This window comes from Conger conger, chromosome 1 (genome assembly GCF_963514075.1).
Source record: "Conger conger chromosome 1, fConCon1.1, whole genome shotgun sequence".
Taxonomy (NCBI): Eukaryota; Metazoa; Chordata; class Actinopteri; order Anguilliformes; family Congridae; genus Conger; species Conger conger.
Window position 1 is genome coordinate 64460571 of NC_083760.1, and position 16196 is coordinate 64476766.

General features: G+C 43.0%; 1 protein-coding gene across 14 annotated transcripts in view; it reads left to right on the forward strand.

The window, feature by feature from the left end:
• Window positions 1-16196, forward strand: part of cobl (cordon-bleu WH2 repeat protein) — a 54551-nt gene that overhangs the window by 24198 nt on the left and 14157 nt on the right. For 12 of the 14 annotated variants that reach the window (XM_061248072.1, XM_061248063.1, XM_061248053.1 and 9 more), the window contains 3 exons: window positions 3358-3531; window positions 9803-10361; window positions 15775-15915. In XM_061248072.1, the coding sequence (XP_061104056.1) occupies window positions 3358-3531; window positions 9803-10361; window positions 15775-15915 (874 nt within the window). The remainder of the gene's footprint in view (window positions 1-3357; window positions 3532-9802; window positions 10362-15774; window positions 15916-16196) is intronic. The other 2 variants (XM_061248145.1, XM_061248163.1) reach the window with 1 other exon arrangement.

Below are 16196 nucleotides of genomic sequence, written 5' to 3' on the forward strand. Positions count from 1 at the left end.
CATTGAGATTGGGATAGCTGTTGTATTGTGCAGAGAGTTCGGGAAAGATGCTATGCCTGTTGCTGATTTTCATTGTGAAGGATCATACTTGGTTGTCTTTTGTAAAGATTTAGCAAATAATTGCATATATTTTGATGAACCCTCTCAAATGTAATCACAAAGGACCAGAGGCATTTTCTTGCTCATCTGTTTTCTAAACCGCATGAAAGGTTGGATTATATAACTTGTGCATGGCAGTTACTTATTTGTACATTCCGTTCCAATAGCAACACAAATGTACTCTGACCAATGTCCGTGATTGGAAAGCTCTTTAATTTGGGAGGTCTGTTTGTTTTAGCTTCCAGGAACCAAATATGGAGCCAGGAGATGGGAAGTATGTAGTGCAACGCTGAGAATATTAACGGCTTGCCTTTATTAATTGCTGCGCATAACCAGCAGGAGAGGCAGGAAAGGGCACAGTTTGAACAGTTCAGAGTGAAATGCTGGCATATCTCCAGACATCACCCAGATGAGAGCCAGAGTATAAAAACTGAATTAGATTTAAGTAATGCAGTGACCAAGCCTGATGACTGAGCACTGTGCGTGTATGTCTGCGCACGTGTAAAAGAGGGTGGATCTACATTCATATTACAGCACCTCTAAAGGATCACAAGGTATTTTAAAGTGAGGACATTTTCAAATAAGTCCACACCAATATGTAGACTCCACTTTAGTAATGCAGTCAGCACAGAACATTGGTTTTCATCTCATTTCAAAGAGGGGGGCTTTTATTTGTATAGCACGTTTTACAGAGGACTGTCACTAATATGCTTTACAGAATAACAGACGGGCAGAAAGAAAAAGGGCACACACCATGCCAGAGCCCTAAAATGGCAAATACCGTGCCTGTATGTCGTCTTCTGCACACCTTGGGGCATCAGTGCTGTACATGGTCCAAAGAGAAGACCAGCTGTCACTCAGAAACTGTTAAATCAACACTGATGCAGTGTGCACTTTTGGACTATAGTGGCGTGCTGGTCGAAGACTCGGCTGTACATGGTATTGGCTTGGCGTTTTTGGGCAGATAGCACAGACTCAAACTCAAGCTGACGGAACAGGTTCCAGCTGTGTGGTGTGTGCAGCCAAGCCCTCTTCCCTCCGCAGTGACTGCGCGCTTATGCAAGGTTACATAAGCCTTTGGCAGGCCAGGCCTTCCCCAAAGCCCGGCTCTGTTGGCAGACACAGGCCCTTTCTCTGGTTTTGCTCAGACTGCATGGAAACCGTCCCTTAACTTTTTCCATCAGCCCCTGCAGATAGGTATGATTGGCTCCCGTTGTGATACGAGTCTGCCTTTCGGTGTGGTGTGTGATGGAGAAAGATCCATTGTCTTTTGCATAACGGCAGATGAGATCAGAGCTCTCATGACTGTATTTTGGTAGGGTGAGGGGTCAAATACGGGTCAACTTTGAGGTCCCTGTTTCCTGAATGGTTGGTCATTCTGGTTAATCGAACCTCTTAAATCCTTGTTACCTATATGACCTATATGAAAAAGATTGTTCTAATCTAAAAGGGTGAGGTCAGAAAGTGATTTTGGATAGAATGCCCCCTGATGCATCAGTTGATCTGAAGGTTCTCTGTTTTCTTACTGGGAAGAGGGGATGGCAGTTATTGTCATCTCTGACCCAGTCTTGGTCATTGTTGTGTCTGAAATAACCCATGTGTGTCACTGAGGAAGGGCTACGGTTACATATGTGAGGAAGCGATCGCAGTGATGTCATCGATAGACTGCAGTGTCATGATGATATGTGTATTTAGGGGGCCGTGATGTAATGGTGTGTTCATGGCATCTCGGAAGTCGGCAGTTTCCAATTTCCAATTAGGACATGCCCTCTTGAACAGCTATAGATCTCGTCATGCTGAGTACGAATCTCTGGCATCTCCCAAGTTTACCCAAGTTTCTGAGATGACGATAAAGCTGAACATTGTGGGTTTTTAAAGATACAATAGGTAAGGCGCCAATGGCGTTTCAATGTCACCGCGTTCACAGAGAAAGGGTGGGATAAACAGTGTTGTGGTTTGAGCGTGTTTGTTGCCGCAATTCCAATTTCTTGACTGTTCTAAAAACATTTTTTAGGTAATACCCGCTATTCTGAGCATGCATGAACATGGTATGGTCAGAGTGACACTATTTTTGCAGGATAAACTCCTTGAGGTGACACGTCTTGTTTTTGAGGGGGTCCTGCAATGCACAAAGTTACAGTTAAATAGGCAACTCAACAATTCCGGTGATGCATCATCAAAAAAAAACAATACATTCAAGAAATGTGTACATTCATGATATGAAAATAAAGTAGGATTTAAAAAAAAAATGAGATAAAGAAGGTAAGTTATTCCAATCAGATTGTGCCTTTTAGGTCACGCAACCTTCTGACACAAGCAGTGAACGCACCAATAGTCCTCCTCGGTCTCCGAGAGGAGGTGTAGAAGCTGGGCCCTGTTCGAGCCGAAGGGCCAGGAGCAGGGGTCAGTCTGAAAGCCCCCTGCAGAACAGAGCCAGGCATAGCAGTGCTGGAGACTCCCTGTGAGCTGCTGTGACAGGAGGATACCTGTGTAGCTGAGAGCCCATGTATTTTCATGTGGGGTACCTGGGTATGTGTGGATTTGTGAACAGATAGTCGACAGTGTGGCTGTTGCACATTTAAGAGCTTATCTGCTTTTGCGTCCTTTTAAAATGCCGCTGTGTTTAGTTTCCCATTGGAGGGAGAGGGGCAAGTGTCTGAATAATTGGAGGAAGTGTCTTGATTGTGACATCACTTCCTTTCTCTGGGAAACAACAGAAAAACACTGCTACAGGAAGGTTTTTACTGCTTCTAAATAAAAGACGTTTTGGTAACTGCTCCTAGTCCATCTTTAACAGCAGTGTGTTTGAAGGTAATTGTGCCATCTGCTTATTTCTAGAAGGCTGTGATTAAAGTGTGGCTGCAGTCAGTCGGGCCGCCTGATGAGCCTGGCCCCTGACATTTACACACAGACCTTTATTCTCCACCAGGAGTAAGAGCAGGAAATCACAGTCCTGTCTGAGCCCTGGCCAGCACCTTTAAATCACCTGACCTTTAAACGCACCGAGTAGAGAGCCCGCCAACAGGGGTGTGTAAATACCAGGAAATACCTTAACCTTCCTGTCCACTCCCCCGGCCCAGGGTTTCTGGCCATGCAAGCTATGTGCCATGAAGTCAAATATAATCAAATAAACTACATATGTTTGTATACGTGTGTGTGTGTGTGTGTAAGTAAGTGTGTGAGAGAAACAGAGATTATATCTTCACCTGATTGTGAGAGTGTGCATGGATAGGTAGTGACCGCTCCTTCGCCTTGCAGGGTGTCCCTGCTGCCCCCTCCAGGCTGTTTGTGGAAGCTCGGCCCAGCACGCTGGGACAGTCCCAGTCTGTCATGAACATCCCCAGGATGTCTCCCAAAGTGGAAGTGAAGAAGCGGCAGGCTCCCCCGCCTCCCCAGGCCCTGCTGGCTCCAGCCTCATTGGATGGTTTCCAGGTGAGAGGGCAACAGCTCAGTGTTTCACATTTCTAACTCTAACCTGGTGCTCACCGAGGTGGGAGTTCACACCTCACTGAGCCCAAGGAGAGCTTTCTTGGATATGTTCCTTCTATTCTTTTCTCTTATCAGTGTTTTACTAAATCTGTGTATTCTATTTTCTAAATTAGAGAGGTATATTCCCCACTGCTGTACTGGGATGATAATCCCACACATTATCCTACTTTGCTGTTGGCATTCCTGGGAATGGGGAATCTATTCAGAAGGAAGTGCTATACTGTAAATGGTAATGTTCTTATGTCTGAATACAGCGAAAGTGTGGCTGAGTCAGTGCACTAGTGTTACACATGGGAAGGAACAAAGGAGTCTGACTTCCTGTCCCCAAAAACACAAGCGGTCTGCTTTTGTCCTTCTCAAATGCCTTGCCCCTAAAACGCACTGATTTGCATTTTTGTGCATTCTGCCTGAACCTGCAATTGGTATGAAAAACAAGCAGGTTGTCAAATCCACCTTTCCCGTTTCCATTTCACCTGACTTCACCTTTACAGCAACAGCCGACTGGTTCTTTCACCTCCTATGTATAAACACAGGGACAGCCGATTGGCCCTTTTATGTCCTCCTTGTCTCGACAGAGACAGCCCCATTGGCCATTAGAACCTGAATCTGTCTAGTTTCCAGAAGACATCAAAGTATTTCTTGTTTACCCATATGTATTATTTTGCATTTGTACATTATGTCCTGTGTTTATTAAAGGTACAATAGGTCATTTGGGACTTCTAACGGTCAAGAGAGGAATTGCAGCAACAAATACGCTCAAACCACAACACTGTTTATCCCACCCCTTCTCTGTGAACGCGCTGAAGTTAAACGCCATTGGCTGTGGCAATTAGAACCAATGAGCTGGAATTATTGTACACCTATAGATGTTTTGGTACAGAGTGATGGCCTGTCAACTGCATATTTTTAAACCTGAATTTAAGGACTATAAACACTGGCAGAGGGTGAGTCAACATGTCAGGGAGCCTTTTTCTATGATAGGAAGGGATTTACTATGGTCTTGTAACAATAATTGAACATAAAAATCATACCTATTGTAGCTTTAATTCTAATGAAGCTATGTTACACCGATATACGGTACTTTGCAGAAGTCTTAGGCACCTGTATAACATTCTTTACAGAGAAGATTCTTTCAATAATATTTCAATGAAAGGTCCTAATTAAATGTACTATACATTTGACACTACATTTTAGTAATTTGGCAGACTAGTTCAAAACTGAATCAAATCATTTTTTGTGACCACACTTCGACGTTAAAACTGCATCACTTCTCTGAGATAGCCAACGCTGTCCTGCAGTTCTATAAGACAGTCAGCAGGGAGGTTGTTCCATGCATGTTGGAGAACATGCCACAGTTCTTCTGCAGACTTTGGTTGGCTCCTTACTTCTGATCTCAGACAGCCTTGAACAAGTTTTTATGTAAAAAGTAATTCAATTCAAGTCAATTGCTTACAGTAATATGCTACTTTTTTAAATTAAATATACAAATGTCTCTGTAAAATTAAATCTTTTGGAAAATGAATATTTGGAAATCTCAAATGTGTTCTTTTATACTAAAAAAAAAATATATATATATATATATATATATATGTGTGTGTGTATAATAAAGTCTAGGGTGCCTAAGACTTCTGCACAGTACTGTATGTAACATAATTAGAAAAATATGTATACATGCACTTGCTACCTAGTGAGTTATATTGTTCACTCCATGAAGGGCACATCCAAAAGAATCTGATAGGAAGGGATTTACTATGGTCTTGTAACAATAATTGAACATAAAAATCATACCTATTGTAGCTTTAATTCTGATGAAGCTATGTTACACCGATATACGGTATCTGTTCAAGATTTTAGAAGTTTCATTCCTTAGGCACAAACCATGGGGAATTGTTTTGGTTAGTGGCTGCGATCATATGATTCACAGGCAGTAGCAGGTCTGGTGTCCCCCACAAAGCCCAAGTGTATTGATGTGTGAAAACACTTGTTTGTGTGTCTAAATTATTAGACCGAACAGAACCCCCTTTCAGAATCGTATCAAACTGTCTTCCCTTCAGGGCAATCATGGGACAATAATTCTGCCCTATACACAGTAGTCTCCGGGGCAACAGAGGCAATAACTGCCAAACTCTTACATCAGAATATTTTAGCCTGGAGCACATTTTAAACTGTTGTGGCTTTTTATAATCACAGGGTTGGCTGTGTGGTTAATCATTGCCAAAGAGCATGTGTTCATCATGCCAGAAAGAAATAGTCACTCATTGCTCTGTGCACCTACCCCCAAAGTGTTTGACGGACGTGCTGGCCTGAAACGCTGCCTCTTGCAAATACACATGAAACTTCCTTATCAGCAGCTTTGCTATTTGATAAGAGCTGACGGTGTCCAGAAGGTACTGGAACATGGCATGTGTTTTGGGGAACTGCTTCTGTTCAGTCTCAGTCTGATAGGGGGCCTCTTTAGCCTGGGGTGACCTGGAAGTGAGCAGGCCAGGACAAGGAGCAGACAGTGGTCCTCAGCGAGGTCACCTAAAGTCCTCCGGGGTGGGCTGCTATAACGTGCAATATCTCTGGAGAACATGTTCCACGTGGAATTCATTTTAACATGACAAAGTAAATGCCATTCAGTTTTGACCAAGACCAGAATATGAACGATGCTAAATCTTCACACTAATAGCCTACACCCTCCTACACCCTCCTGTGAGCAAACAGCTGGAAAGCCCAGGGGTCAGAATCGTGTCACTTTCATCTATGAACTCAGTGTGCTGATTTCACAAAATGGTTATACTTCCTGGCTGAAGAATTATGCCAATTATCATATCCAGGTGATTAAAATAATATACCAGGAGAGTTGAGTTGAACATTGGTGTGTTTTGGTGGAGTGGAGGATGCCTGCCTCCTGTTTTCAATCTGATTTGCCCAGATTGACACTGATGTGTTTGGTGCTCTGTATAACATAGACACAAAATAACGAACAGGGCTGACCTGCTTGAGTCTTTTAAAACTTGCAGTGAGTTCTGTGGCCCACATTTTTTATGTAACATTACACTCTGGAATTATCCCAAACATTTGGTAACCTGGTAATCTGTGTAATGGTCATCCGATCTCAAGACTCCCGTTCAGTTAGAATTCTTAAAGTTGTCGCAAGTATCCAACGCCATGCATTTTTAGGTGGGAACTGTATTTTGTCGACACATCAGTCTGGGTTTGAAGCTCGTCATAGTACTATCTCTGTCACTTCTCTGGTAATAAATGACTTGACTTTACATAACAAAAATTGCTGTGCTGCCTTAAATCCATGTTAATCATTCCCTCATATTGCAAAAGCTATCTTTAGTTGGATCAGATCACTTTGCATGCAATTGGTTTCATAACTGTGTCTCGGACAGAACACAATGTATCGTGGTTGATGGTATGCAATCACAATTCCTTGAGGTCTCTAAAGGCATTTCCCTATTCTGGGCCCTATCCTTTTTACAATTGGTACACACTGAACACATGTAGCAGTATTTATAAAATATGATAATATCCTTCTTCCTGTTTACAATGATATTTACAATTGGGCAGACATGCTGAGTATAAGTAGACGCAATCATGTACTATGAAGGACTGTGGTAGTAGATATGCAGAATATGGGTTAAGTTTACTATATTTGAAATATAGCAATTTCCTTCTTAACTTGAAATACAAAGTGTTGTGTGCACAAAGTTGATAGACCAGAGGGTGAATACTTGCTTATTTCCATTGAGAGTTCTTATAAGATTGAACAAAACAAATTATTCTATGATGAGAACAGCCCATCTTGGATTGCAACTTGTGAATGGCACAATCATGTATGCCCCATATTCCTTTATCTGAGCCTGAAGGCTCTTGTACCCTGCATGCACATGGGCCCAACAGAAAGCAATGTAGGGTACATACAGTAAGAGTATGTGAGTATACTTACTATGCATGCACAGTGGTGTTGGTATGTATGAAAGGCAAATTATCAGAGAACTGCATTTTCCTTTTGCTCACTCCTGCCTTCATGTGCCTGTAAGTGTTGGTGTCCCAACAAAGGGTGCTAAATATGAGAGAGCAGTATATGTGCAATTACCAAATAAGAATTGTGCGAGGTACAACTACGGATTTTGTGAGGCATTTGAAATAAGTGTAAACTAAACTGGGTAAAGAGAATTGTCCCGCCTAAATGGCAGCTAACATGATGCAAGGAAAGTTACTTTTCTCAAGTGAACTTGAAATGTTATTTTGTATTCTTGGCTTCAAATTAATTAAAACTACTGCTCTTAAAGCTATATTGTGATAGTTTTTTTTTTTACCAGAATCAAAAATCAGAACACCCCTGCAACATAATTTATTTTCTACATGTACATTCAATTTTCTTTCCTCTTGTTCAAGCCAAAGAACTTGCTACTACAACTGCCACATCTGCAACTTCTGCAGTTTGCCTCGCAGTGAACCTTTTGGCTATCCTCATTTCTTTCGTGGATCTCCCGTCATGTAGAAACCTAGTCATGCCACAGATTGCGTAATATCTCCGCACAATGCAATAACTGGCTCCCCAGGTCTGATTTGCTATGATATATGGACTCTTGGCCCTGCATTAGAGGAACGCTGCCAAACCTCCCCAAACGAAACGCTGCACTTTCTATCCCCCGTGTTTTCCTGGGAAGGGCTCCGCCGCACATCTGTCAGCTTTCCGTCAGCACGCCCCAGTCAGTCTCATGATGGATTGGAATTGCAGGCACCACCCAAACTAACACCACCCCAGGGATATATATTAATCAGCAGGAAAAAATCTATATATTAATCGCATGTCATCATCCCGAGCCATCCCTTTCTCTTACTTTTGTCCACTGCCAGGAGTGTTTGTATTACGGAACAATCAGAGTGCTTATCAGGCTGTTTCTTTTGCTTGGAAGAAGATATAAATTTCCCCTCCATTTCAAAGGGAAATTTGACCTGCAGTGGATGTCTGTCCTGTTCTCCATTCTGTTTTTTTAATATTCTGCTCTCAATAAGAGGCAAGAGGCCAAAACAAATTATTCATAGATTCTGTTGTTTTTTTGTATGTAAAATACAGTCTGTTTTATATTTATATATTATATATCTGTTTTATATTTAAAACATATTTTGTATTTAATTCAATAAAGGTAATTCTTACCTTGGCTTGAACTTCAGTAAAAGAAAAAAATTAATTCATAAGTGATATCCAGAGTATTAAACAAAGTGAGACCAGCTGTCCAATGCAATCTATTGAAGTTTCCTGTGATTGAGTAGTCATCCTAATGAATGGCAACCCTTCTCTTTCAAATGAAGTTTGGTGGTTGTCGTGTCATTTTCCTTATTGTGAACACTTGGATTTCCTGCTTTCTATTTGGTGGGCTGAAGAGAAAGGGCATTGCAAGACGATTTCTTTGCCATTGGATCAGTGTGATTCTGAAGCTGATAAAGGCCCTCTCCCAACAGAGGACTTATGAAGACTGTTGTTCTATTAACTGTAGGCCTTCATGCAGTTTGTGGTGGGCCTGTGTGGTTAGCTGACATTGCAGTCATTTAGCCTGTCCTGCTTATTCAGACAAGTTGAAGTACATAAGTACATAACATGGAGGTACAGTAGTACAGTGGTGAAGAATAAAAGACATGCTGTCTTTTGCTAGCATAAATGTGTAGTCCATCTGTTAAATGTGCTTTTTGCACTGAATAATTATTTACTGAAAATGAAATCAAATCTTTCACTTATTTGGTGGAAGTTCAGTGATTACTGGTCACAGAAGACATTAGATATGGCTGACATTAACACATTTACAATAAGCATATTTAAATATTTAATGTAACTGACATGTTTATTTATTTATTTTTAATTCCATTCCTTTGCCACGAATAATGACACTTTTAATGGAGAGCGGTTTTAAACGTGTCATTATTCGCAGCAAAAAAAATGGTATTTAAAGACATTTCTTCACAAGTGGATCTTTGGAACATGGGAATAGACATGGGAATAGATTCATGAATGCAACAAATTTTAAAACTAAGAAAAAGACAAAGACTTTATTGATGACTTAATGAGGCAATTTAGCAGCACCATGCAGCTTTTTAACCATTGCCTCTGTATGCAATGCCATTAATAACATTAGTTTTGTACTGAAACCCAATGTGCAACCATTACCTTGAATCTGTGACCGTTGACCCATGACCCTTCTGCATGTTCTTCTCCAAGATGAGCTCCAGCTCCGCCCAGCAGAAGAAGAGGAAGGCTCCAGCCCCGCCCCCGACCCCAGACCCGAGCCTCCCGGCGGAGGACACGGCGTCGGAGATGAGTCACAGCACGGAGGACTCGGAGCCTGTTGGCTCCATCTGCAGCAGCAGCAGCAGCTGTATGGAGGTCACAGAACCCTCCCCCAGCACCACCCCCGAGGGAGAATCCTCTCCCAGCACCACCCCCGAGGGAGAACCCGCCCCCAGCACCACCCCCGAGGGAGAACCTGCCCCCAGCACCACCCCCGAGGGAGAACCTGCCCCCAGCACCACCCCCGAGGGAGAACCCACCCCCAGCACCACCCCTGAAGCTGCCCCTGCCCCTAGCACCACCCCCAAGGGGGAACCAGCCTGTTTTACCGCACCCAAGACAGAACCCGCCCACAACACTACGCCTAAAGCAGAGCCCGCCTGCAGCACCACACGCAAGGCCGAACCCAGCGCACCTGCCCCGGAGGAGACCGAGTCCGCTCTCAACCTCAAACTGGAGGAGATGGAGAACAACCGGCACAGCACCATGGGTAAGCCTGGTCTGCCTCACCTGTACCAGTGTGTGCAGGGCCCATGCCGACTGTATGCTCCCTGTACTGTAATGTGCAAAGCTCTCACCTGTGAGTTTCCCCATATGTACTGTATTTACCATTCTAGACCGTCATTTAACCTGGGATTATACTCGCAGATTCATTGTGATTTTTGGTTACAAATGGACCTTCAATCTACAGTGAGATCTGTATGTTTTTGGACAGTGCTACAATTTTTGTTCTTTTACATCTGTACTCCAGCACATTGAATTTGAAATGAAACGATACATATTAGGTTAAAGTGCAGTCTCTCACCTTTAATTTGATGGTGTTTACATCCATATTGGGTGATCACTATAGGACTTACATCCCTGTTTGTATTGTACATAGTCCCCCAGTTTTAGGGGACAAAAAGTAATTGGATATTTGGTTTCTCAGTTGTTTCCAGAAGACCGTTTTCCAGGCTCTTTTAGGTCTACTTAGCAAACTGTAACCTGGCCATGCAGTTTTTTTCAGCTAACGAGTGGTTTGCATCTTGCAGTGTAGCCTCTGTAGATCTGTTTTTTTGTGTCTTCTACAGAGAGTAGTCACTGACACATCCACACCTGCCTCCTGAAGAGTGTTTCTGATCAGTTTGACAGGTGTTTAGGGGTTTTTCTTTATTATGGTGAGAATTCTTCGGCCATCAACTATCGAGGTCTTCCTTGGCCTACCAGCCCCTTTGCAATTACTGAGCAAACAGTGCTTTCTTCTTTCTTCTTAATGATGTTTAGAAGAAACAGTTTATTTTGATACACCCTATAGTTTTTTTCTTATTTCTCTGCTTCATAATGGCTTCTGTTACTGTCTTTGGCAGGTCCTCATGTGGCCAAATGACAGTAACAGACTCCAAAGGCAATCAAAAGACTAGAATCAAGAGTAGATACTGAACACTTTCTTATACCTGCACTAAGGGTGCAATTGAATAAACTGGACTAAATACAGAATCCACTGAGAAATCAACTGTCCAGTTACTTTTGGCCCCCTTACATGGGCTATGTATAAAAAGTGATGGGATTCCTACACATCGTATAACCTGATATGGATGAAAATACTCTCAAATTACAGGTGGCAGGTTGCAACTTAACCTCATATCCATTGTTTCATTTAAAATTCAGTGTGCTGGAGTACAGTCAAAAAGAACAAACATTATACAACTGTCCAAATACTTACAGACCTCACTGTAGTTTTGGGTTTGTTCTGTACTATTTTTCAGTTCTCATAGTCCTGCCTGTCTATATCAATTCACAGTTCACCTCATGTTCACCTCATGTTCATCTGATATTTAATTTATTCAGCCTGTTTACCTTGTGTTGGCTCGATGTTCATAAAATAAAGAATTCCAAGAGTAGAGATTTCAGAAACCCTTTTCACCCTGAGAGATCACAGTGAGACTTACCCAGTGTATAAGAACAGACAGACACTTCCCCTGAGCTTACTGCTTTTGGGCATTGGGGGATTCCTCTTTCCCTTTGCTCACAGTGGCTGGTAGACTGTTATCAATGTGTGTCTTACTCCTGACACCCTGTACCCGGTCCAGTCTAAGCATATTCGCCTCGCCCTTCCAAATCTGGGTCACAAACAGCCGTCTGGATCTGTCCCAGTTGCTGGCTGACTGAACGGAATGACTCATGACCTGAGAGACACAGAATCCCTCTGCTGGGCACAGCCTGCTCCTGTTCACACAGGGGTCAGGGCGCTTGGCTGCTGATCGCACCACTGGCATTTGGAACAGTACGTTCCCAGTAAAGCGGGCGAAACCACGGCTCCCCCACCCCTGAGCTGTATACTGCGTGTTCGCACATATCCCGTCAGGTCCTGCTGTACTGGCACTTTCAGGAGCTAAAGGAGTGTGTAATAGTATAACAGGGATTACCCCATACTGTACCATTTTTTCTGAGGCAGTGAGAAAGCCTGTTCACCTCCAGACTACTCTCAATCAGCAAACTGGGTCTATAGCTTCTAGAAGGCCTTGGAAATTCTCCACAGCGCATGTAGGACTGCCAGAAAAGTGTAAGCAATGCTGAACATACATTTTAATCTATAATGCAATTGTATCTAAATAAATACAATTGCAATTCAGTATTTCTTTGACCTTAACTATCTGATTTTAGTCAAGCCATTTCTAAAAGTGTATGTCGGCCTCCCAAAGGAGCTGGTCTGCAAAATTAGGCTGACCTCAGTCGTCATGTCATATCAACCTCGCCTGGAGAGCCACGGGGTTTGCTGCTTTTCACTTTAATGTTTTATAACTGAACTGCTGTTACATGGGCTTCCAGGGAGTGTTTACAAAAATGTTGCATACTTAAAAGTCCGGAGGGATGTAGGAATCCCCGAACAGGTAATGGGCACTGGGAGCGTGTGCGTGTATATGTGCGCGCGCGTGTGTGTGTACGTGTGCCTGTGTGTTAATCATCACCTTCTTCCCCCCCTCTGTACTCCTCCATAGAGACTAGTTGAGGCCTGTTGTGTTAATCTGTGGGGAGGGGATTAGAGGCCAGTGACAACAATCTTTTGTGATTCATTTACGTACTGCTTTAGGGTTAGAGAGATGGGCAGTCCAGCTATTCTTAAACCCAGCAGGGAAAGCTTAAGGCTTTCTGAACAGGATTTAGAGGTGCTGTGTCCACACTTTCTCTCATTGTAATGAAGTCAGTAGCATTTTTTTAGTCACATCAATAAATAATGAGTCATTATTTTTAGCAGATTTGATCCTCTTTCAGTGGATTCAATTTCTTTGGTTTTAGTTTGTTACTTAAGTGTGCAGAACAGTGGTCATATGTGCACATACAGTGCAATCCATAAGTACTTGGACAGTGGTACAGTTTCTGCTATTTTGGCTCAACTCCAGTGCATTGGATTTGAGACAATGAATATGAGGTTAAGGTGCAGACTGCCACCTTTAATGTGAGGATATTTACATTAATATTGGGTGATCCATTTATGAATTATAGCCCTTTTTATACATAATCCCTCCATTTACAGGTACCATTATATTTGAGACAAATGGCTTCACAGCTGTTCCTGATTAGTCAGTTGTTTCCTTAGTGCAGGGAAAAGAGAGATTTCAGTATCTGGTCTATTATGGAGCCTGTTAGTGGTGTTTTTCAACATGAATGTCAGAGTTGTGCCAATGGAAGTCAAGGAAGCCATTATGACCCTGCTGAAAAAAACAGCTCAAGATTTTGAAACACCTGGTAGCTGGTTGGGCAGTTAGACCAGCTCCATACTGAACATGATTTGACCAGCTCAAGCTTTGTTTTAAAACAGCTGGGAGCTGGTATTTCAAGTTGGACATAGCTGGATTTTATACCAGCGGAGGCTGAGAAATGTGAAAAAAAAAAACTGTCCGAGTCATAGCCCAAACAACAGGCTTACCAAAATAAACTGTTTCAAACGTCAACAATTCAAAACAGGCTGATACCTTATCAAAGAGCATTTGCAGGCATGCTGGTCCACACTGGAGAAAATGCTCTGTTAAGTCTTTAAACTGCTCTGCTCAGTTTTAGGCACGCAAAAAAAAAAAAATCCAAATAAATAAAGGAAATGCAAGGACAATTCAGCTTCCCATCTTTTAGAGATAAAATCCTCTAGAGACACTGTGCGACCATCCCCGGCTACGGCAAACAAATGAGCTGAAATGCAGTCAGTTTGGGAGCAGTGCTCATCGCCATCCCTGTGTAAATGGAGGATAAGCATTACTGAATTGAGAGGACCTATTGCCTGTTACACATAATTTCCTGGGGCTGGCCTTTCCCACAGTGCTTTTTAATGTATCCATTGTTTTTCGGAGAGTGTATGAGGATATCACAGTAATTGTGAATGAATGAACACCTTTCAAAAGTAAATTAAGAAAGTAATTGGTTTTACCAATTGTGACAGAATTTGAGTTGATCTGTAGAGGAAACCTGATGATTAACTCTTTCACGCTCTCCAAAATTATGGGATTGCTGTGGGCTGTGCAGTGTGATGAAAAAACTCATTTTAAGATTATTTGCTTTCCAGTAGACTGCTGACAACAGGGAGTATGTCATTTCAAACCAGCTATAGTTACATCTCTCTTCATAGGGCTGCCACTGCCACGTACTTCTTTACCATCATAATCTTCATCATTGGGCCCCAGTGGAATTGTTTCTCTCAGGCCTGCTCTGAATGATTTGAGCTGCTCTCCGGCTTGCTGAGTCAGCGGAGAGAGAGATCTGCTTTACTTGTCACAGCATCTTTCCTGTGACGCAGCGTCACCATTACGTCACCTCCTGCCCCCTCCTCACCACACACCAATCCACCACACCCTAGGGCTTCACATCCGACCCCGACGCACTTTCACCACGACAGAAATGATGATCATCTCTATGAAGATACATGCTGAATTAAACAGTTGCTATGTTATTTGTATATCAGAAATGGAGAGAGAGATGGTGGTACTGGGAATGAGTGAGCATGGTGCCTGGTGTTCCTGCTTGTCTGCGGTGGCAAGCCTTTGGTCACGGGCCAGAGAGCCATAACATAACTTAATGACGAACAGGCCATTCAGCCCAGTAATGCTCTCCTTTTACTACCACTAAAATATACCTACTGCTTAAAAGCTAAATGGTATCTAGCACCACACCAAGCCTGGTCTGACCACTGTGTTCTCCAGATGAGAACCGCGCCCTAATGCTCTCCCCAGAGGCCCCTCACTCACACAGTGGAGGGGCCAATGCCCTGATCTCAGGTCAGCTCACTTTAAAAAAGCCAGTGTGGAGCGTCACCTGAACTGCATGAATCATCTGCAGCACATCTGCTGCAAGGAAGGAAATTATGCATTCAATATGTTTCATGAGTACGTGGATTGTGGGAATTAAGTTCTATTAAGTTCTATTCAACTGTATGAGCTTTCGCCTCATACAGTTTACAAACTGCAGCATTTACAACCATAATCCTGTCTTTGTTTCAAATATTTAACTATGACATGGATTAGGCGATGGATTGGGTGTAATTCCAATACCGACTTACTGTTGACTGATCCAGCCAAGGATCAAAACTCACTGATCTCAGGCCAGCTTTCTCACTGTAGACAAACCCAACTAAAGTCAGATTTCAGGCACTGAAATCAATCTCTAAGGATTTATTTGCAGCTCTCAGCCCTTTTTTTGTAGGAATAGGTCCGTACATCCCTCTTTGCTGGCTGCTATCCTGCTCTTAAATGCACAGGAAAGGGCAGCTGTGTGAGAGAGGACCATGTCCTGCTGCAGTGACACGGTGCCGTTATATTTAGTGCTCTCTTTGGATGAAACAATGCAGAGAGACTTCATCTCCCAGAGGATGCAAACGCTGATTTGATTGCCTACTTTCTCCCCTCTAATGTTAAAAGATGCTGGATTATTCTCTTTAGGTGCTGGGCGTCAAGTGCCACTCAAACCTCGGCGAGCTCCGCCCCGGGACCCGCCCCAGTTAGAGATCCCCCCTCCTCCGCCATACCCCCCCCCTCCCACAGACCAGGATTCCCATCATGCTCAGTTGGAGGCAGCCCAATGTAGGTCTCGTATGACCTCTGACCTCTTCCTCCGTGGCTGCCTCAGTTCCACTCTTTCTTCTGCTGTAGCTTTTTACTATTGCATATTTTTCCCCTCTGAGTACTGTGTGCATGGCTGTGTTTGTGTGTATGGTGGTTCATGGGTTCGAGTGTTCATGGTTGTGTGTGTGTGTGAATGTATCCTCCATGAGTGAACATTTTGCTCAATGGCAGGTGGTGGCTTTACTCAATGATTACCATGTTTTTACGAGGTGATTACACTGGTTGTACTTGGCAATAGT